This window comes from Pseudophryne corroboree, chromosome 10 (assembly GCF_028390025.1).
Source record: "Pseudophryne corroboree isolate aPseCor3 chromosome 10, aPseCor3.hap2, whole genome shotgun sequence".
Classification (NCBI taxonomy): Eukaryota; Metazoa; Chordata; class Amphibia; order Anura; family Myobatrachidae; genus Pseudophryne; species Pseudophryne corroboree.
Genome location: NC_086453.1, coordinates 227070216 through 227093959, shown reverse-complemented (window position 1 = coordinate 227093959; position 23744 = coordinate 227070216). Strand labels below are relative to the sequence as shown.

The window sequence follows — 23744 nt, the reverse complement described above, 5'->3', positions numbered from 1 at the left end:
TGAAAAAACTACCTATAGTTTTTCCTGAATCAGAAGAATTAAATGACGTGTGTAATGAAGCGTGGGTTGCCCCTGATAAAAAGCTGATAATTTCAAAGAAATTATTGGCATTATACCCTTTCCCGCCAGAGGTTAGGGAGCGCTGGGAAACACCTCCTAGGGTGGACAAGGCGCTAACACGCTTATCTAAACAAGTGGCGTTACCCTCTCCTGAGACGGCCGCACTTAAAGATCCATCAGATAGGAGGATGGAAAATATCCAAAAAAGTATATACACACATGCAGGTGTTATACTACGACCAGCTATAGCGACTGCCTGGATGTGCAGTGCTGGGGTAGTTTGGTCAGAGTCCCTGATTGAAAATATTGATACCCTGGACAGGGACAATATTTTACTGTCGTTAGAACAAATAAAGGATGCATTTCTTTATATGCGTGATGCACAGAGGGATATCTGCACACTGGCATCACGGGTAAGTGCTATGTCCATTTCGGCCAGAAGAGCTTTATGGACGCGACAGTGGACAGGCGATGCGGATTCAAAACGACATATGGAAGTTTTGCCGTATAAAGGGGAGGAGTTATTTGGAGTCGGTCTATCAGATTTGGTGGCCACGGCTACAGCCGGGAAATCCACCTTTCTACCTCAAGTCACTCCCCAACAGAAAAAGGCACCGACTTTTCAACCGCAGCCCTTTCGTTCCTTTAAAAATAAGAGAGCAAAGGGCTATTCATATCTGCCACGAGGCAGAGGTCGAGGGAAGAGACAGCAACAGGCAGCTCCTTCCCAGGAACAGAAGCCTTCCCCGGCTTCTACAAAAGCCTCAGCATGACGCTGGGGCTTCTCAAGCGGACTCGGGGACGGTGGGTGGTCGTCTCAAAAATTACAGCGCGCAGTGGGCTCACTCGCAGGTAGATCCCTGGATCCTGCAGATAATATCTCAGGGGTACAGGTTGGAATTAGAGACAGATCCACCTCGCCGTTTCCTGAAGTCTGCTTTACCAACGTCCCCCTCCGAAAGGGAGACGGTTTTGGAAGCCATTCACAAGCTGTACTCTCAGCAGGTGATAGTCAAGGTACCTCTTCTACAACAAGGGAAGGGGTATTATTCCACTCTTTTTGTGGTACCGAAGCCGGATGGCTCGGTAAGGCCTATTCTAAATCTGAAGTCCTTGAACCTGTACATAAAGAAGTTCAAGTTCAAGATGGAGTCACTCAGAGCAGTGATAGCGAACCTGGAAGAGGGGGACTTTATGGTATCCTTGGACATCAAGGATGCGTATCTCCACGTTCCAATTTACCCCTCACACCAGGGGTACCTCAGGTTCGTTGTACAAAACTGTCACTATCAGTTTCAGACGCTGCCGTTCGGATTGTCCACGGCACCTCGGGTCTTTACAAAGGTAATGGCCGAGATGATGATTCTTCTTCGAAGAAAAGGCATATTAATTATCCCATACTTGGACGATCTCCTAATAAGGGCAAGGTCCAGAGAACAGCTAGAGATGGGATTAGCACTGTCTCAAGAAGTGCTAAAACAGCACGGGTGGATTCTGAATATTCCAAAATCCCAGTTAATGCCGACAACTCGTCTGCTGTTCCTAGGGATGATTCTGGACACGGTTCAGAAAAAGGTTTTTCTCCCGGAGGAAAAAGCCAAGGAGTTATCCGAGCTTGTCAGGAACCTCCTAAAACCAGGAAAGGTGTCTGTACATCAATGCACAAGAGTCCTGGGAAAAATGGTGGCTTCTTACGAAGCAATTCCATTCGGCAGATTCCACGCAAGAATTTTCCAAAGGGATCTGTTGGACAAATGGTCAGGGTCGCATCTTCAGATGCACCTGCGGATAACCCTGTCTCCAAGGACAAGGGTGTCTCTTCTGTGGTGGTTGCAGAGTGCTCATCTATTGGAGGGCCGCAGATTCGGCATACAGGATTGGATCCTGGTGACCACGGACGCCAGCCTGAGAGGCTGGGGAGCAGTCACACAAGGAAGAAACTTCCAGGGAGTATGGACGAGCCTGGAAACGTCTCTTCACATAAACATTCTGGAACTAAGAGCAATATACAATGCTCTAAGCCAGGCAGAACCTCTGCTTCAGGGAAAACCGGTGTTGATCCAGTCGGACAACATCACGGCAGTCGCCCATGTGAACAGACAGGGCGGCACAAGAAGCAGGAGTGCAATGGCAGAAGCTGCAAGGATTCTTCGCTGGGCAGAGAATCATGTGATAGCACTGTCAGCAGTGTTCATCCCGGGAGTGGACAACTGGGAAGCAGACTTCCTCAGCAGACACGATCTTCACCCGGGAGAGTGGGGATTTCATCCAGAAGTCTTCCACTTGCTGGTAACCCGTTGGGAAAGACCAATGGTGGACATGATGGCGTCTCGCCTCAACAAAAAACTGGACAGGTATTGCGCCAGGTCAAGAGATCCGCAGGCAATAGCTGTGGACGCGCTGGTAACGCCTTGGGTGTACCAGTCGGTGTATGTGTTTCCTCCTCTGCCTCTCATACCAAAAGTATTGAGAATTATACGGCAAAGAGGCGTAAGGACGATACTAGTGGTTCCGGATTGGCCAAGAAGGACTTGGTACCCGGAACTTCAAGAGATGATCACGGAAGATCCGTGGCCTCTACCTCTAAGGAGGGACTTGCTTCAGCAGGGTCCCTGTCTGTTTCAAGACTTACCGCGGCTGCGTTTGACGGCATGGCGGTTGAACGCCGGATCCTAAAGGAAAAAGGCATGCCGGAAGAAGTCATTCCTACTTTGATTAAAGCAAGGAAGGAAGTAACCGTGCAACATTATCACCGAATTTGGCGAAAATATGTTGCGTGGTGCGAAGATCGGAGTGCTCCGACGGAGGAATTTCAACTGGGTCGATTCCTACATTTCCTGCAATCAGGATTGTCTATGGGTCTCAAATTGGGATCTATTAAGGTTCAAATTTCGGCCCTGTCGATTTTCTTTCAAAAAGAATTGGCTTCAGTCCCTGAAGTCCAGACCTTTGTTAAGGGAGTGCTACATATACAGCTTCCTGTGGTGCCTCCAGTGGCACCGTGGGATCTCAATGTGGTTTTGGACTTTCTAAAATCTCATTGGTTTGAACCACTAAAGAAGGTGGATTTGAAATATCTCACATGGAAAGTGACCTGGCTTCGGCCAGGAGAGTGTCAGAACTGGCAGCTTTATCTTACAAAAGCCCATATCTGATTTTCCATTCGGACAGGGCAGAACTGCGGACTCGTCCGCATTTTCTCCCTAAGGTGGTGTCAGCATTTCATCTGAACCAGCCTATTGTAGTGCCTGCGGCTACAAGTGACTTGGAGGACTCCAAGTTACTGGACGTTGTCAGAGCATTAAAAATATATATTGCAAGGACAGCTGGAGTCAGAAAATCTGACTCGTTGTTTATATTGTATGCACCCAACAAGATGGGTGCTCCTGCGTCTAAGCAGACGATTGCTCGTTGGATCTGTAGCACAATCCAACTTGCACATTCTGTGGCAGGCCTGCCACAGCCTAAATCTGTAAAGGCCCACTCCACAAGGAAGGTGGGCTCATCTTGGGCGGCTGCCCGAGGGGTCTCGGCATTACAACTTTGCCGAGCAGCTACGTGGTCAGGGGAGAACACGTTTGTAAAATTTTACAAATTTGATACTCTGGCTAAGGAGGACCTGGAGTTCTCTCATTCGGTGCTGCAGAGTCATCCGCACTCTCCCGCCCGTTTGGGAGCTTTGGTATAATCCCCATGGTCCTTTCAGGAACCCCAGCATCCACTAGGACGATAGAGAAAATAAGATTTTACTTACCGATAAATCTATTTCTCGGAGTCCGTAGTGGATGCTGGGCGCCCATCCCAAGTGCGGATTATCTGCAATAATTGTACATAGTTATTGTTAACTAATTCGGGTTATTGTTGAAGGAAGCCATCTTTCAGAGGCTCCGCTGTTATCATACTGTTAACTGGGTTTAGATCACAAGTTGTACGGTGTGATTGGTGTGGCTGGTATGAGTCTTACCCGGGATTCAAAATCCTCCCTTATTGTGTACGCTCGTCCGGGCACAGTACCTAACTGGAGTCTGGAGGAGGGTCATAGGGGGAGGAGCCAGTGCACACCACCTGATCTGGAAAAGCTTTACTTTTTGTGCCCTGTCTCCTGCGGAGCCGCTATTCCCCATGGTCCTTTCAGGAACCCCAGCATCCACTACGGACTCCGAGAAATAGATTTATCGGTAAGTAAAATCTTATTTTTGTCCCTTATTTAATGGTCAGTAGGCGATTGTGCTTACTTTACAATGCTGGCTATAGCTGAGTGTTTAACTTGTCCCACTTTAGACCAACAGTGGGGCAACGGTAGGGAACCTCTAGACTGTCACTGCTTGTATTTCATAGTTCACCTATATACTTTTATCTTTACTTATGTAATGAACCCAAGTGGTTCCTCAGGTTGCCTATGCCCCTAAATAACATGGCACGTCTAACCCCTAGACAAGACTAGACTAGAACACTCAGCATGCTGTTTTATGACAATAAAAGAAACGGCACAAAATTAAAAACCTGCATTAATTAGATATATCTCAAAGCGTTTATGATACTGTTCTCTTATAATAGTTTACACAAAGGGTTTTTTAAAGTTTCTCTCCTTGGTCAGTCTTTATTTTTCCCTTCTCTTTTAACTTGTATGTCCCCACCAAACTATAATAAAAGACAGTAATGTGTAATTGCAATATTACTATATTTAGTTTTTTTTTTTTTCTTTACATAGTGTTCAATGCGCTAGTGACATTTTGCATCAGAGACCTGTTTGTTCACCTAGAGAAGAAGCTAGACCTGAAGCCAGCAAAGGGAACAAAGTAAGTTTTAGAATGCTCTTCAGTTGTCCTCCTTGCATTTTGTTTCTTGTACCAATAATGGTGCTTTTAGTACAGCATATGTACCTGTACTTAAATTAGCTGTGTGTGTAATCACTATCCTCACTCTTGTTCCTCAAGTCCATTGCCTGTGTGTCACCCTTGACTGCTCCCTCTCCTTTTCCCTGCACGTAAAAGATCAGACCATTCCTGAATTTGTTATTCATGCCCATGTTCTCTCCCGCCTGGACTACTGTCTTTGATCTTTTCCTCTCACAGCTCTCCTTTCTTACATCTGTCCTCAGTGCTGCTGTTCACCTTGTCTTCTTGTTATGTTGATTTGACCTCTCCTTCAACTCCTGACTGCTTTACCGACTCCATTTCCCCTACATAATCCAATTTTTAAGCTCTTCCTCTTCAAAGCACTTAAACACTACACCCCTCCTACATCTTCAGTGTCCCTTCAGTCCATATTCACTTTGACCCCCTCAGCTCTTCCTCTGCACAAATTACCTCCTTCCACTCCTTCATTTAATACTTTCTTTGTTGCTCCCCTTCTCTGGAACCTACACTCTTGTTCATTATAGTTTACCAGCTCAACTCATTACTTTCTGTACTCATCTGTTTCATTTATACCATTTGGACATGCCTGATTTATACCTTTTAGCCCACAGATGGCTAGACTTTGTGACTTGGTGATCTACTTTAAAATGACGTACTCTGGTAGATCTTAAAAGATTTTTGGCTTTCAGAGTAGATCACCAAGTCCCAAAGTCTAACCATCTGTGGGCTAAAAGGTATAACTGAAACAGATGAGTAAAGAAAGTAATGAGTTGAGCTGGTAAGCTATAATGAACAGAAAAGTATGTTCCAGAGGGGTATGGTACTCTAGGTCGACACCCATTGGTCGACAGTGGCTAGGTCGACACTAGAAATAGGTCAACACAGCCATTAGGTCGACATGAACAAGGTCGACATGAGGTTTTTTTTTATGGGGGGGTTTTGTGTCGTTTTCTCCGTCAAGTGACTGGGAACCCTAGTTAGTGCACCGCGTCCCCTTGCATGGCTCGCCTTGCTGCGGCAAGGTGCCTCACTCCGCTGCCGCTGCGCTCGGCACAGGTTACCGTTCCCAATCGAAGTCCACGTGGATCGTAAAGTATGAAAGAGTAAAAAAAAAAAAAAAAAAAAAAAAGTGAAAAACTCATGTTGACTTTTTTTCTTGTCAACCTAATGACCTATCCACTGTCGACCAATGGGTGTTGACCTAGAGTCTGGATACCGTTCCAGAGGAGGGGAGCAACAAAGGTAAAGTATTAAATGAAAAGCTCTAAAGATCTACCATAGTAAGTAATTACGTACTTTTTAGAAATATAAATGGACACCAGACAATATTATGTAGCTGAATAAGGTACTTTACACCCTCAGATGCTCCTCATAATCAACCACCAATTATCATTCTCGCTTCCCACCAATTATAACCATTCATGACACCTCTTCCTGTGCACTTTAACACTTTCCGTGACTACTCAGTTCAGCCTGCACCTTAACCCATTTTATTTTTATCCTTAATTTATAAGGCGCCACAAGGGTTCCACAGTGCCCAATTACAGAGTGCATAAACAAATAATCAAAACAGGAAAACAGCGACTTAGAGTTAAAGACAATATAGGACAAGTACAGTGTAAATAAAGATAGCTACATGAGGGGAGAGGGCCCTACTCGTTAGAGCTTACATTCTAAAGGTGGGGGCAGACAAACTGGGGTGACAAAGAAGGGGTAAACAGAGTGTGTAACAGTGGTTAGGATGAGATTTGGCTGGGATTGGTGAAGAAGTGGGTCTTGAGAGCCCTTGTAGAGAGGTGGAGAGTCTGATGGGGAGAGGTAGAGAATTTCAGATAAATGGAGAGCAGGTGGGAGGAAGTAATCAGTAGGCAGGAGAGTCCTCGTGAATTGGCAGAGCAAAGAGAACGGGTGGGAGTGTAAAGGGAGATAAGGTCATAAATGTATATCTGAGAAGAGTGGGATGAGAGCTTTATTATTTATTTATTAACAGTTTCTTATATAGCGCAGCATATTCCGTTGTGCTTTACAATTAGAACAACAGTAATGGAACAAAACTGGGTAAAAACAGACTGACATAGAGGTAGGAAGGCCCTGCTCGCAAACTTACAATCTATAGGGAAATAGGCATTGATACACAAGGATAGATGCTACCTATTGCTTAATGGTCCGCCAGATTTCTAGGTTCTTAATGGGTTGTATGATATGATCACCGCACAATGTTGGCCAAGTGTCAGGAGGGTGTGAGAGTAAAGAAAGACAAGATATGTGATGTTATGTGTACTGTACAGAGAGGATGTGATTGGATAGGGAATCATTGAAGGTTATGTGGGTGGGTCTGCAATTTGATAGGCTTGTCTGAAGAGGTGAGTTTTCAGGGAATGTTTAAAGGTTTGAAGACTAGAGGTGAGTCTTATTGTGCGTGGGAGGGCATTCCACAGAGTGGGTAAAGCCCGGATAAAGTCCTGTAATTTTGAGTGTGAACAAGTAATGCGTGTGGATGAGAGACGCAGCTTTTGTGCAGAGCGGTGAGGTCTGGTAGGGAGACATTTTGAGATTAGTGAAGAGATGTATGTTGGTGCAGTTTGGTTAATAGCCTTGTATGTCAGTAAAAGTATATTATATTTATATTATATTTAATACGGTAGAATACCGGTAACCAATGGAGGGACTGACAGAGCGGATCTGCAGACGATGAACGTCTAGCGAGGAAGATTAGCCTCGCAGCTGCATTCAAAATGGATTGTAGTGGTGAGAGCCTATGTTTGGGAAGACCAGTCGGGAAACTATTACAATAATCAATGTGGGAGATAATGAGAACATGGAGAGCTTTTAGGCGAGTGAATTGGATTCTGAAAGGGAAGGGAAAGCCAGTGAAGGGCTTGTAGGAGAGGGGAGGCTATAGTAGTGTGTTTGGTGAGGAAGATGAGCCGGGCTGCAACAATGAGGATAGATTGGAGTGGAGAGAGGCATTTGTCAGGGAGGCCAGTCAGGAGAGATTACAGTAGTCTAGTTTGGAGATGAGAGGTAGGAAGACAGCCAAGAGAAGGCAGTATCACGCAGACCAATGGAGTGAAGGATTTGCAGAAGGGGAGGGTGGTCCACAGTGTCAAAAGCAGCAAAGTCCAGAAGAATGAGGAGAGAGTAGTGGCCCTTAGATTTGGCAGCATGAAGGTGACTGCAGAATTTTGTGAGGGCAGTTTCAGTGGAGTGGAGAGGACGGAAGCCAGACTGCAGTAGAGGGGAGAAACTGATGCCCTATAAAGAAAGGGTATCCGTTCACATGGTCGACCATGTTATGGTCGACAGTCATTAGGTCGACCACTATTGGTTGACATTGACATGGTCGACACATGAAAATGGTCGACACCTGAAAGGTCGACACATGAAAAGGTCGACATGAGTTTTTTAACTTTTTTTTTCTTTTGGGGAACTTTTCCATACTTTACGATCCACATGGACTACGATTGGAACGGTAAAGTGTGCCAAGCGAAGGCACCATGCCCGAAGCATGGCGAGCGAAGTGAGCCATGCGAGGGGACGCGGTGCACTAATTGGGGTTCCCAGTCACTTTACGCAAAAAACGACACCAAAAAAAGTTAAAAAACTCATGTCGACCTTTTCATGTCGACCATTTTCATGTGTCGACCACGTGTCCATGTCGACCATGTCAATGTCGACCAATAGTGGTCGACCTAATGACTGTCGACCATAACATGGTCGACCATTCATACCGGAACCTAAAGAAAGTGGGTCCCTTCCTACCGTAGCCTGTCAAAGGCGGGAGTTACCAGAGAGGGGCATAAGGGCTGTGTGGTACAGCTATAGGTTGCAAGGCCACCACCTGGAAGTAAAAAGGAAGGATTTTGCCTGAGCTTTCAGTTCCTTTGGGTGGCTGCAGACTCTTTTACAGCTTGCGCAAATACCCTGTACCAGCCTATGTGCCCCACTGTCCCCTGGCCACTGTAACAGTGACTGATCCCTTGTGTCTGTCCTTCCTAGGCATGGAGTTGCAGAGTGCTATTGTTAACAATAGAATGTTTATTGTATTTATTCAGGGTTAAAATTTTGCCACTGTACTGCCAGTTTGATCTCTTTACTGTATTGGTTACCCTATTGTAAGTCTCCATGTACAGAGCTATGGACATTTGTTTTAGGACAAAAAAATATAAGATGTACCTTTTAATCCTTGAATGACTGTTAGTTTACAATTACAGTGACCTCTTGATAGGTTTTTAGAATTTTAATCTGTTTTTTTGTTTTTCTAAAAAGACCATGCCTTAAAGTTGGCCTTCCATCTTTCATATGTTTAGGTCTGTTAAAAAATCCATTTGATGCGAATGCGTTGGTTGCTGAAGTGTATGTTTAACATTATCATAGTCCTCATTATTTAAAGGCACCTCATTGCACTACAGTTCATTGTAAAGCATATAAATACAATTTTACATAAAACAATTACGTATGAAAACATGAGTTTTGTAGTTTATCGGTGAGAGGGCACTACATGCCCTATCATTCCGATAACTGCATTGGCCCATGACGGGGCACTCACTTCTTGAGAGAGTAGTCCTTTCAAATGATGCAACCCCTTAGTCTGATGTTCACCTCTGATGTTTTTCTACAGATGTGTGAAGACACTGTGTCCCATCACCCCAATACTGGTTCAGCAAATGTGCCTCACCCCAATACTAGTTCAACAAGTGGGGAAACCCTTGCTTAAATGATGTTGGTCCCACCTTTAAACAGTGGAGTAGAAAAAGTGGGGAGAGATAAAGTACCAACCAATCACCTTCTGTGGCCAGGTTCCAGTCCTGTTGCCGACTCCCCACTCCCATGTGGCCAGTATGGTGGCCACGCACTCAAGATAATGTTCATGTTGCAGCGCCATCTTTTAAAGGTTCCGTTTGTTTAAATATATGCATTTTTCAGGCTGTGCAATACGCCATAGCTCTGAACTATCTCCGGCAGTTGCGGTGAGGCAGTGTGACTGTATATGAAGCGCTGCTGCAGCCATTATGTAGTGTCAGAGCTGCAGGGTTGTGTGCCGACCGCTGGGGACTGGGAGTTTACCTCCTGCCGCCCAGCACTACAAGTTAACCGGGCTGAGTAGCTCCATGCTGGGGGACAGGGAGAGCCAGCTCCCCATGCCCTAGGTCTGAGATGGGGCCGAAGCAGAGTACCGGAGCCTGTACTGAGTCCAGTGTCTATAGCAACTTGGGCTATTAAGCCCCGTTGTGCTGCACTATACCAGGGGAGAGTGTACCAGCATTTCCCAGGCTGCATTAGGGGGAGCCCATTGCTGAGCACAGGGCACTGTGGCCCTTATTCAGGTTTAACAAACCAAAAAAGTTAGCATTTGGGCAAAACCATGTGCACTGCAGGTGTGGCAGATATAACATGTGCAGGTAGATTTAGATTTGGGTGGGTTATGGTGTTTCTGTGCAGGGTAAATACTGGCTGCTTAATTTCTACACTGTAATTTAGATTTTAGTTTGAACACACCCTACCCAAATCTAACTCTCTCTGCACATGTTACATCTACCCCGCATGCTGTGTAACACGGTTTTGCCCAGTTGCTTACTTTTTGGGTTAGATACCAAATCTGAAAAATCCCCTTTGTGCGCTGCAGAGTGCTGGGGACCGTAGAATAGCTCACGGTTTAGCCAGCACTTGAACTAGTGTAAAAACAGCATATATTAAAATAACTATTTAAAATGTATATTGTGCTATATAGGTGCCTGGATATGTGAAGCCTAGTGCTGAGCACTAGGCACAGAGTGCATCTAGTTAACTGTGTAGTTTTTGCAATGTATTTAAAGTGAAATGCACTTTCCCTCTCTTCTTGGTGGTCTAGGGGATTCGGAGTGCTCTGTGGGCTCCCCCAGCACCCTTCCCAGGTAAACGGGATGGCTTCCTCTGCAGCCTCATGCCTGAAAGTGGTATGAGAGTGTTCAGGAAGAGCTGGCCAACACGGGATCCGGTCTGAAGATCGACAATGTTTAGGTCGACCACTATAGGTCGACAGTCACTAGGTCGACAGGGTTTCTAGGTCGACATGATCTAGGTCGACAAGTCAAAAGGTCGACATGAGTTTTTCATATTTTTTCATACTTAACGATCCACGTGGACTACGATTGGAATGGTAACATGTGCCAAGCGCAGCGAGGCACCTTTCCCTTCGCTTGCCATGTGAGGGGACACGGTGCACCAATTGGGCTTCACGGTCACTGTACGGAGAAAACAACACCAAAAAAACATGAAAAACTCATGTCGACCTTTTGACCTGTCGACCTAGAACATGTTAACCTGAAAATCCTGTCGACCTAGTGACTGTCGACCTATAGTGGTCGACCTAGACACTGTCGATCTAATGATCCACACCCGGCCAACACACCTAGCTAATTATTTGCCTGGATCCTGAAAGAGCTTCCACTCGATGAGCATGAGTCTTGTGCCTGGGGTTCTTGTCTGCCTGTCTCTGGAGCCCAAAGTCAGCCAGAGAAGGTGTTAAGTTCCCCCTCGCAGAATCCTGGAAGTTAGTTTTGGAGAGAATTATCCCCCAACTCTAGACATGCTGGCTCCTGGACACCGGGTGGCTTCAGGCACAGAGGAGTGACCACTCCACTGTCCATAAGAGATGGTGTTAAATGTGTGCATACCCCCGGTGGTATTGTTTATTGCAACCAAATTAAAAACGGGGCATGTGAGCCCTCTGTGGATCCTCTGCAGCATCAAGAAGGATTGTACTTCTGCTGTAACAACACTATGCTAGACACTTATGCTAGCCATACAACCGGAAGATATCGTTCCAACCAACCAACTAGTTCGCTGGTTGGAATGATAATCTGGCAGTGTGTGGGAGCAAACGATTATCAGCCGTTTGTTCCCACACGCTAAAAAACGGCCAGAAACGGTCTGTCCATCTAGTTGGGAAAGTCAAACCTGTTTGATTTTCCTAACTAATCATTCAGGTGTAGGGGGAAGTCCCCCCCCCAACTAAACAAGAGAGATGGGAGTTGGGCATCAGAAGAAGCAGAGGAGAGCTTGGCATCAGGAGAGGGGAGCAGGCTGTCGGAGAAGAGAGATAGGAGCTGGGCATCAGAAGAAGGAGAGGGGTGAGCTGGGCATGGGAGGGAGATGAGAGGGGGGAGCAGGGTTTTGGAGCAGAGAGATATGAGCTGGGTATCAGGAGAGCTGGGCATGGGAAGGAAAGGGGAGCTGGGTGTTTGAGGGCAGAGACGGGATCTGGGATTTTTAGGTGGGAACTGAAGCTGGGTATCTGAGGAGGGAGAGAGAAGCTGGGCATCAGAGTAAAGAGACGGATGGTACATCTCAGGAATCCCAGTATTTGTGGATGCTCCCACTAAAAAACAAGAAGTTGCATCTTTCCCTTTCACCAGGCCATGCTGACAACTGTAGTTCAACAATCAAAAAATAAAATACACTGACTTTTAAAAATAAAACTTAGCAAATGCTAAGACCAGTAATTCACTATTTAAAAAAACCCAAAACCTAACATTTATGCAAAATATGCAGAAGTAGGCAAAACCTGTCCGCCTTCTGTGACATCATAAGTTGGAGAGAAGTTGGCTGGCCTGATGAAAAAGTTGGTTAGGTGTGTGGGGCACCGTTTTAGTTGGAGGGTTGGTCAGTTGGATGGTTGGAGGAAAGTTGGTCTGATGTATGGCTAGCATTAGGGCCTAATTCAACATGGATTGCAGATGTGCAAAAAATCGCACAGCTACAACCCATTACACTGACATGCAGGGGGACGCCCAGTACAAGGCAAGTACGCCCCACATGCCAGGTCCTACCCCCCCCCCCCCCCCTTCCCGGAAACATGCAAGAGCATTGCACAACGGTGATGCTCTCGCATGTTTGGGATTGCCCTCTGCCTACGCAGCCTAGCTGCTAAGGCAGACATCAACCCGCCATCTTTTGGGTTGCAAACGATCCGAACACGCCTTCATTGTACAGACCCTGCCACCCACGAAATGCAGACGCAACGTCCCCGCCTGCAAACGCCTCCTCATATCAATCAGGCAGAGGTGTTCGCACATGTGAGGTGCCATCGCATCTCACTGTGTGAGCATGCGCGCACTGCACAGGGCAGCAGCATGCGAACTCTGCTGCAGCAGCGTTCCTTGCTGAATTAGGCCCTTAGCCTCTTTAAAGCCTTTTGAGCAATAAACATCTTGCCTTAAGACGCCGCATCTGCTTGTATCCTGCGACCATCAGAATGGAGCAAAACGCTATTCTATTCTTTGGATTGAGCCCAGTGTCTCCAAGATCAATCCCTCTGCCATCTACACTGCAGGGACTGGTCCATGGTTTGAGACCCGTGGGAATTAGCTGACACCAAGCAGAAGGTGTTGCAGCAGTGTGTTTAAATATTACGAGAAGTAGGCGGTTCCAGGTGCAGGAGGTAGAAACCTGGGAGTAGTGGTTTCACGTGCTAGTGTAGGCCTGGGTTGAAGTAAGCGGTTCCATGTGCTGGTGTAGGAGCTTGGTAGTGGTGAGTTACCTGTCCACTGCACAGTGGATGACATCAGTAGCAAGCAGTTACTGATGGTAAGAGGGAATCCCTGATATTCTGAGTCAGTGTAACAAAAATCTGTGATAGCCTGATGGAGCTAGATCATCTGGTCACAGCTTGTAACTCTCGTATTACAGTGCCATAAAAATGGCAGAAACTGATTGGTTTCTCTGTGCAACATCACTATCTTTCTCCAAGATTTGATAAACCTCCTCTAATGTGCCCCTTTTAGTAGTTAATGTCAACCAAACAATAAGAAAAACCGTATACAATTGTGTCCACTCAATTTGGTAGGTTTTCTAGTATAAATAATTGCAGGCCTTTGTCTGCTACCTATTATTCCATCAAATAGTAAGCGTTTTAATTGACAGTGAAAAGTAGTAATGAACCAAAAAAAAAAAAAAATCAATATTCTGAAAACCAGCGTATAGAATACTGGATTAGTGTCGAAGCGAGAACCACAAAGTATTTTATTTTTACCTATTTAGGTTACATTTTATGGCTTTTTTGCTGGAGCAAAAAGTCTAATGCCACTTACGGACAATACAGTGTCCTCTGACAAAAATGAAGATAAAGTTTGTGAGGGTACTACATTAGAAAATCATATTGGAATATGACGAATATAGCACAAGCAATGATAAAAATGGGCTCGGTACAAGAGTGAGAGAACCTTCAGTAGCAAAGGGATTAAAGTATTTGAGTTTTACAGCATGTGATACTCGCTAAACATGATTTTTTTTTTTTTTTTAAGGTTGTTGAATCCGTCAAACAGTGCACTTTGGAAGAAACTGCGTTTGGATATTAAAATGTATTTAAACTCTGTCATCCAGGTAACCTTACTTCACACTGCTAAAACTGGGTGACCAGTTATGATTACATCAGTGGTTCCCAACCTCAAGTTTCCCAACAGATCATGGGCCTAATTCAGACCTGATCAAGCAGCAAATTTGTTAGCAGATGGGCAAAACCATGTGCAGTGCAGGTGGGGCAGATATAACGTGCAGAGAGAGATAGATTTGGGTGTGGTGTGTTCAATCTGCAATCTAAATTGCAGTGTAAAATAAAGCAGCCAGTATTTACCCTGCACAGAAACAAAATAATCCACCCAAATCTAACTCTCTCTGAACATGTTATATCTGCCACAACTGCAGCGCACATGGGCCCTCATTCTGAGTTGATCGCAGCAGGAATTTTGTTAGCAGTTGGGCAAAACCATGTGCACTGCAGGGGGGGCAGATATAACATGTGCGGAGAGAGTTAGATTTGGGTGGGTTATTTTGTTTCTGTGCAGGGTAGATACTGGCTGCTTTATTTTTACACTGCAAATTAGATTGCAGATTGAACACACCACACCCAAATCTAACTCTCTCTGCACATGTTAAATCTGCCTCCCCTGCACTGCACATGGTTTTGCCCAACTGCTAACAAAATTCCTGCTGCGATCAACTCTGAATTACCCCCCATGGTTTTACCCAACTGCTAACAAATTTGCTGCTGCGATCAGGTCTGAATTATACCCCCCCATGTTTTAAGGATTTCTGTCTGTGGAAGCAGCTGGGAAAATTTCTGGCCCAGCAAAACACATTTACTCACCTGTGCATGATTAAAAAAAATACACAAAAATGACCTGCTGGTGGTATCTGAGCATTGGAGTTGAACCCCCTGATTTATATTGTTCTTTCTGTTGAATTTTTGAAGTTTGGTTTTTTTTTTTTTAACCTGATAAATGCCAGGGTAATGTAGCACAGCTGCCTAGTAAGTAAACCCACTGCTTTCTGTATGTTAAAAAGTTATACACATCCTATATAATTAGACTAACACTGCTCCTCACCTCTCGGGGGAAAAGGGGGGGGGGGATTCCAGTGTTTTGCGTGCACTGCTGCCGGCGCCGACTTCACTGTTATGATGCTTCGTCATTTTGATGGGCTGGTCCGATATTTTTGTGCTTTAATGGTGATCTCATTTGGGCTAAACTGCCATTAAGTGATTTGTGTTAAGGGATACGTTGTACTAGCGTTACTGTCCTTTTACTGTCTCTAGTGTTTCTTAGTATTCTCTATGGACAGAACCACAAGTGTACCTGGTTCTATGTCACAAAATTAATAGCATGATGAGAATGTATGTGTTCATTTTATTGGGCATCAGAGTTGGGGCTTGTTGACGTGTGCTATACCTGTGGTTTAGTGGTGTTGCATACACTGCTTAGATTTAGTCATTTACAATAATAATAGTGAACAGGCAGAAATAGCTGCCTTCCTCCTGAGCTGAAGGAATTAGAATTAATCCATTGCAGTGTCACACAGCAGCCAGATCACTAAGCTGATGCCTGCTACCAACAGACGCAGTAGAGATGAGCAGGGCAAAATAGCACTGGAAGCTGCTACATATAGATGCGTCTTTATACATCTAGCCTCAATACGCCACGCAGTGTGAGATGCCTGGTGCGAGTGGCCGCAAGGTCCTGAGCAACTCCGCTAGCATCTGGCGTCTTTGTTTTGCCGAAATTGCATTTTAGTTGCATGGTGATGAGTCTAGGATGCACCAGGCGACACTGCTGACTAATTTGCTGTGACACTTGTATATTGTCTGCGACTAAGTCTATATGTGGAGCACAATGGAACTTGTATTGGAAAAAGCTGTCTGCTACATTGTAGCACTTTGTATACAGCTTTAGAGACTCTTGCACACAGATATACAAGTGTCTCATATCAAATTAAGCAGCACAGTCTCCTGGTGTGTCCTAGCCGCGTTGTGTTGGGACTAAGATGCGTTTTCAGCAAATAGACGCCTGATTCTAGCAGAGTCTCATGGGACCTGGGGCGGTTTGGCACGACTGCAGCAATGATGTACGAGGACACATCGGTAGAATCCTGCAGCTGAGGTTCCTTGGCAATTGTTGGTCTAGAAGTAACTGTAGACTCTTCTACATCAATGTATGTGTTTATATGTAAGCGCTCTGTGTTGTAACCTTGCATGTTTCTCTTCCCGCCAGCTCCTCAGTTGTCTCACAGAAGCCACAGTCTGTGCGGCTGTTCTACAGCATGTTAACAGTACAGTCCATTATTACCTGTGCTTTCCAAAACACACCCGACAGCTCCTAAAGGTGAGTGACTTAAGGTTTGTGTGCGTGTTTATATGCAGGTACCCTATATGATATATTGTGCATTCACATAGTGTGTACATCCGGTGTATCGTTTACACACACCCTTTATTGCATCGTGCCATCTCACGTGCTGCATGTCAGATGGGACCATTCATGTCAGATGGGGACCATTCCACAAATTATTCCGTGTTACATTAGACATGTAATACCCCTTTCAGTCTGACAAATATTTCCCGGGCTATTGCACATGAACACGCATCAACCCGGGAATTTGCTCAGTGTGAAAGGGTCCTGAAAGAATATCCCGGGTCCAGCATCCCGGCATTTCATCCCAGGTCTCGACCTGGGTTGAATCCGGAATCGACCCGGGATGCGGTGCAGTGTGAATGGGCCCTACCTGGTATTCAGTACACGGGACTGTTAAAAGGTATCTCATTGGAGCTTTTTTGAGCTCAGAAAAGATGTTGTCATCATCCAGAGCCCGGGAAAACGGAGGAGAAGCCCCGGAAGCGGAGGAGACAGGCAATATGGCTACCTAGACTGATCAGGAGATCAGAGAGCTGCTCAGCATAAGGGGGGAGGAGGAAATAAAGAGACAGATAACAGGCACAGAGAAGGATGCTATTATTTATAAGAACATTGGAACGCTGCTTGAAGCCAGAGGAATTATCCATACACAAACAGCAAGTTAATAAAATGAAGACTCTGAAAAAGCAGTTCTCGAAGGTGCCATGTGAGCCAGAAAAATGTCCATTTCTAATGACATACATATGTATTTGCAGGGATTTCCCGGGATCAGTGTAAACGGAGCTGTCCCGGGTCGATCCCAGGTCTAAATGCAGTGTGACCCGGCTCTGTCAGTCTGAAAGGGGTATAAGCTTAGAGTTTTAACTATCTAACTTGTAGCTATATTACACGCGCACTCGGAGCCATCCACTGCAAATGTCTGAACATTGGTGATTAGTCAGCATTTAATGAACACTGCTCCATATACACTGACTATTTGTCTTTCTACTTGACAATCTGTGTACTCCATTTTCAGTTATTAATATGATAAATGTTAGGACACTAGGGATTGACGCCTATACAGTATGTGTTTGGGTGGGGATGTGTCATATATCTATATGAGGGCTGTGCGAGATTTCATCTGTCCTCTGCTGCACTTGGTATGTTATTAAAATAGAATATAGGGGAGGATGGGGGGCGGTAGTAGAGTGTTTTTAAAATATACAGTGTTCTTAAGTGAGACTAAAGCCCAGTACACACTAGCCGATCCCCACCGACACCGATATTGGCAGGGTGCCGGCATCGGCAAATGCATACACATTTGCCGATGCCGGCGGGGAAGGGAGCGATGGTGAAACGGGGTGGTGGGGCGAACGACGGCGATGCTGCATCTACAGCATGGCTATCATCAATGAGAACCTCCCTCGTCTGTACATGTTCAGACGAGGGATGGGGTCATTAACGATGTGCGAGAGCACGCATCATTAACGGCACTGAGTGTACATACTGGATAAGGTTGTGAAAGATATCGCTCAGATCGTCCCTTCTGAGTGAGATCTTTCACTTTCTGCAGCGGGGTACACTGGTATTCCACAGAGAATAACATTGGAGTGTAAAGTTGGATCTTGATCCGAGGCACCAACAGGCTAAAGCTTTGATTGTTCCCAGGATGCCAATTTTCAGGGGTGAAAAACACCCCATATCCCGGCGCAAATAACCAATAAATATTAGTTAATATGTAATTTAAGTCCAACATCAGCTGCAAACACTAGAGGATTCGCAAGATCCCCAAAACCACAAAAGCAAAAAAAGAAAAAGTGTATTGCGCTAGATGTATTAATTAATAAATATCAGGTGTCTGCTTTGATTTCACACAAACAATAGGTGAACTTGCTTGTATAAAACATAACATTTAATATAGTAAAATAAAATTTAACACACACACACACACACACACACACACACACACACACACACACACACACACACACACACACTTAATTCTATAATCAAAAATTAAGATCAAATATTTCCACCTCCTTGATAAAGAACACTCTGACCGCAATATTATCCTGAGCTGAAATAGCAACACTGTGTCATAAAGTCTTTAAACAAACCCGCCAGGACTGTTAGTAAAGTGCTACAATAATACAACAATAGCCAGTGCCTAGAGTAAAGTAGTAACAAGGTTTCTCCTTTCCTACTGCTACTGGCGTCCCAGTGCAGAGGATTAAGCTGTGATGATAATTACCCGAACCTGTGGGAAATGTCCGTTGTTACAGCAAAGTTCACGGATAGCGTCCTTGTAGTATGCACAAAATTAAGCACTGCTGCTGATGTATGTAATACAGATCTCCTCACTGTGCTGGCGGGCAGGTACAGCACTCGCCTACCGCCTAGATAAGGACCGCTGGCTGGAGCGCTCAGGCTGGTACACTCGGTCAGGTAGTTCTATCGGTGTTACCGTCAATGGGTGGTTTAGTCTTGAGGAAGTCCCGATTTGTAACGGGACGAAACGCGTTGACGTCCTCTCTCCCAGTTCCACCCATTGACGGTAACACCGATAGAACTACCTGACCGAGTGTACCAGCCTGAGCGCTCCAGCCAGCGGTCCTTATCTGAGCCGAGTGCCGTACCTGCCCGCCAGCACAGTGAGGAGATCTGTATTACATACATCAGCAGCAGTGCTTAATTTTGTGCATACTACAAGGACACTCTCCGTGAACTTTGCTGTAACAACGGACATTTCCCGCAGGTTCGGGTAATTATCATCACAGCTTAATCCTCTGCACTGGGACGCCAGTAGCAGTAGGAAAGGAGAAACCTTGTTACTACTTTACTCTAGGCACTGGCTATTGTTGTATTATTGTAGCACTTTACTAACAGTCCTGGCGGGTTTGTTTAAAGACTTTGACACAGTGTTGCTATTTCAGCTCAGTATAATATTGCGGTCAGAGTGTTCTTTATCAAGGAGATGGAAATATTTGATCTTAATAATTTTTGATTATAGAATTAAGTGTGTGTGTATTAAATTTTATTTTACTATATTATGTTTTATACAATCAAGTTCCCTTATTGTTTGTGTGAAGTCAAAGCAGACACCTGATATTTATTAATTAATACATCTAGCGCAATACACTATTTTTCTTTTTTTGTTCCCAGGATGCATTGCACCGCCTCCTCTATAACACCGCACTGGAGCTCAGTTTGGCACTGGAGCTCAATTTGTAAATTGGTGCTAACAGGTGGGGCTGCGCTAGGCAGCCCTGAAAAGAGCTTTTCAAAGAAGACTTCAATGGCCGCAGCACTGTTTATGTCATTCTGACATTCTGTGCTGCGGTTCCATCACCTCTTGCATGCACCGGTTCCATCCGCACTGCATGCTGCGGTTCCATCCGCACTGCATGCTGCATGCTGCGGTTCCATCCGCACTGCATGCTCCTGTGGCCATGTTCCCGGGTACTTGCAGCGGAGGCGCACCGGTCATCAGGCACATCACCGCTGACTGTCTCCAGGATCATGTAGCTGCACATCAGGGAGGAGATGTGTCCCCCAGGTGGGACCCGCCGGTAATTGCGATCCGTCCGCTATATATATATATATATATATATATATATATATATATATATATATATATATGTGTGTGTGTGTGTGTATATATATATATATATATATATATATATATATATATATATATATATATATATATAAACCAAGAATGTTCGGCACTCCTCCACACTTAAAAGCACAGCCTGCTCCGGTGCCCGACCTGGACGTACCATACATACAAATGAACCAGCTGGACGGCACTCACAGAGACTTGAATATATTCAACCGACAGACAGCTGAAGCTGGTGGATTGTCAACGTTTCAGAATTTACTTCTTTTTTCAAGACAACCAGATACAGGTACTATAACAAACATTTATACCTTACCCCAACCTCGTGCTGACTGTGCGCTCCCGCACCCGTCGTGGACCGATGACGTCACTGGCTCCCGTCGGCGCCTACGGACCGGCATCACTTGGGGGCGGGGGCCGCAACGTGCAAACCATCACCATGGTGATACACTAAAACAAAAAATAAAAAATAAAATAGATGCATGACACCTCCGTGAAGGGGATCATTATGCAAGACCCGGTGAAGCATTGAATATAGCACATAATAGAGCATTTATGCAAACGGCTGTAATTTATAGAGATCAAATATATTTGAAGATTAATGTAAATCCAATAGATAATGATGTATAGCATAAAGCTATACATCCCATAGTTAATAACATGCCGTGTGCAAATCTGCTCTAAACAAACATAAAAGAATACTGTAAATACAATTATCCTAAAAAGCTAGAAAAAGACAAAATTTCATTAAGACCATGTGGTCGAACAGTCTGAAGACAATGGATCCATCTGGACTCCCGCTGAAGCAATTGACGTCCACGATTACCACCCCTGATGTTGGGAGGTATCCAATCAATCATTTTATATTTAATGGTGGCTAGACTATGCTGGCATTCCTTGAAATGTCTAGCCACCGGTTGTTCCGACCCTTTGCCGTCCAATGCTGCTCGTATCGCAGAACGGTGTAGGGCTATTCTCTCCTTAAATTGCCTAGTTGTTTTGCCCACATAGAATTTTCCACATGGGCAACGGATATAATAGACAACATAACGACTTGTACATGTTAGGGGAAACTTTATCTTGAACATCTTCCCAGATCGTGGATGTCTAAATGTATCTCCAACCTCTAGTGCACTACAAGTAGTGCATCCTAAGCACCTGAAATTACCAGGTTTACGAGACAGAAAATGGGTGGGTTTAACTGGGGTAAAGTGGGTGATATCGTTGTGTACCACTATATCTTTCAAATTCCTACCCCGTCTATGGGGTATATGCAATAGCGGGCGAATTGGCAAAAAAGGCGAATTCCGGGACGTTTTCGCCTCCAAAAATCAATTCGCCTATGCAGTGCAGTCATTTTTCGCAAAAAAACGGCCCGTCAAAATTCGCCTTTTCTCAATTCGCCTTTTTCCGAATTCGCCTTTTCTGCAATGGTACAGATGCTGCAATTCGCCTCCAGCATATTCAATTCAAGTTTGGAAATTCGCCTGCAGTGCTTTTAGACAGCAAATTCGCGATTTTCAATCCGCCACACTTTGGAGGGTGAAAACAAATAAAAAAATTTTAAACATGGTTTTTTTGGTGTTTTTTTTTTTGGGAATAGCAGATCTATTTATATTAGAAGGGATTAGGTTTTTTTTTTTTTTTGGGGGAGGCACAAATATTATTTATATATTTTTTAAAATAATATTTTTTTTTTTTTTTTTTTTTTTTTTTTATTGCTGGAACGGTAAAATCAGAAAAAAAAATGGCGTGGGGTCCCCCCTCCAAAGCATAACCAGCCTCGGGCTCATTGAGCTGGTCCTGGTTCTAAAAATGCGGGGGAAAAATTGACAGGGGATCCCCCGTATTTTTAAAACCAGCACCGGGCTCTGCGCCTGGTGCTGGTGCCAAAAATACGGGGGACAAAAAGAGTAGGGGTCCCCCGTATTTTTAACACCAGCATCGGGCTCCACTAGCTGGACAGATAATGCCACAGCCGGGGGTCACTTTTATGCCGTGCCCTGCGGCCGTGGCATCAAATATCCAACTAGTCACCCCTGGCCGGGGTACCCTGGGGGAGTGGGGACCCCTTCAATCAAGGGGTCCCCCCCCCCCAGCCACCCAAGGGCCAGGGGTGAAGCCCGAGGCTGTCCCCCCCCATCCAATGGGCTGCGGATGGGGGGGCTGATAGCCTTTGTGTTCAAAAAAAAGATATTGTTTTTTCCATTAGTACTACAAGTCCCAGCAAGCCTCCCCCGCAAGCTGGTACTTGGAGAACCACAAGTACCAGCATGCGGGAGAAAAACGGGCCCGCTGGTACCTGTAGTTCTAATGGAAAAAAAATACCCAAATAAAAACAGGACACAGACACCGTCGACAGTAAAACTTTATTACACACTGCCGACACACACATACTTACCTATGTTCACACGCCGACATCGGTCCTCTTCTCCATGTAGAATCCCGGGGTACCTGAAAATAAAAGATCAATATACTCACCTCAACAGGCTCCAGAGATAAATCCACGTACTTGGCAAAAAAAGAAAGCGCATTTACCCGCACCAAAAACGGACTGAAAGGGGTCCCATGCTGACACATGGGACACCTTTCCACGATTAAGATCTGTCAGTGACAGCTGTCACTGACAGGTCTCTAAGCCAATCAGGAAGCGCAACTTCGTTGCGCTCACCTGATTGGCTGATCGCTGTGACAGCGCATCGCACAGCTCCCTCCATTATATTCAATGGTGGGAACTTAGCGGCTAGCGGTGAGGTCACCCGCCGGTCAGCGGCTGACCGGCGGGTGACCCCACCGCTAGCCGCTAAGTTCCCACCATTGAAAGTAATGGAGCGGCTTTGCGAGGCGCTGTCAGAGTACAGACGGCGTCCAGCCAATCAGGTGAGCGCCACGGCAGTAGCGCTTCCTGATTGGCTGAAGGGACATCAGTGACAGGAGTCACGTGATGTCCCGGCATTCGGGGGAAGGGATCTGATGTGAAAACATTGGACCCCTTTCAGTCCGGTATGGCTCGGTGTTCGGTTTGTTTTTTTACAAAGTACGTGGATTTACCTCTGGACCTCTGGACGCTGGAAGGTGAGTATAATTTTTTGACAGGTACCCTCGGATCGTCGGAGATCGTTGCAGTCGGCGTGTCAACACAGGTAAGTATGTGTGTGTCGGCGTATGAAATAAAGTTTTACTATCAAGGTGTGTGTGTCCTGTTTTTATTTGGGTATTTTTTTCCCAGTAGTACTACAGGTACCAGCGGGCCCGTTTTTCTCCCGCATGCTGGTACTTGTGGTTCTCCAAGTACCAGCTTGCGGGGGAGGCTTGCTGGGACTTGTAGTACTAATGGAAAAAACAATATCTTTTTTTTTAACACAAAGGCTATCAGCCCTCCCATCCGCAGCCCATTGGATGGGGGGGGACAGCCTCGGGCTTCACCCCTGGCCCTTGGGTGGCTGGGGGGGGGGGACCCCTTGATTGAAGGGGTCCCCACTCCCCCAGGGTACCCCGGCCAGGGGTGACTAGTTGGATATTTGATGCCACGGCCGCAGGGCACTATATAAAAGTGACCCCCGG

The 23744-nt window shown here is 45.5% G+C and overlaps 1 protein-coding gene across 5 annotated transcripts in view; it reads left to right on the top strand.

The window, feature by feature from the left end:
- NOC2L (NOC2 like nucleolar associated transcriptional repressor) overlaps nt 1-23744 on the top strand; it is a 160617-nt gene that overhangs the window by 55070 nt on the left and 81803 nt on the right. For all 5 annotated transcript variants that reach the window (XM_063943126.1, XM_063943125.1, XM_063943128.1 and 2 more), the window contains exons 6-8: nt 4772-4859; nt 14204-14282; nt 16445-16555. In XM_063943126.1, coding sequence (XP_063799196.1) covers nt 4772-4859; nt 14204-14282; nt 16445-16555 — 278 coding nt within the window. The remainder of the gene's footprint in view (nt 1-4771; nt 4860-14203; nt 14283-16444; nt 16556-23744) is intronic.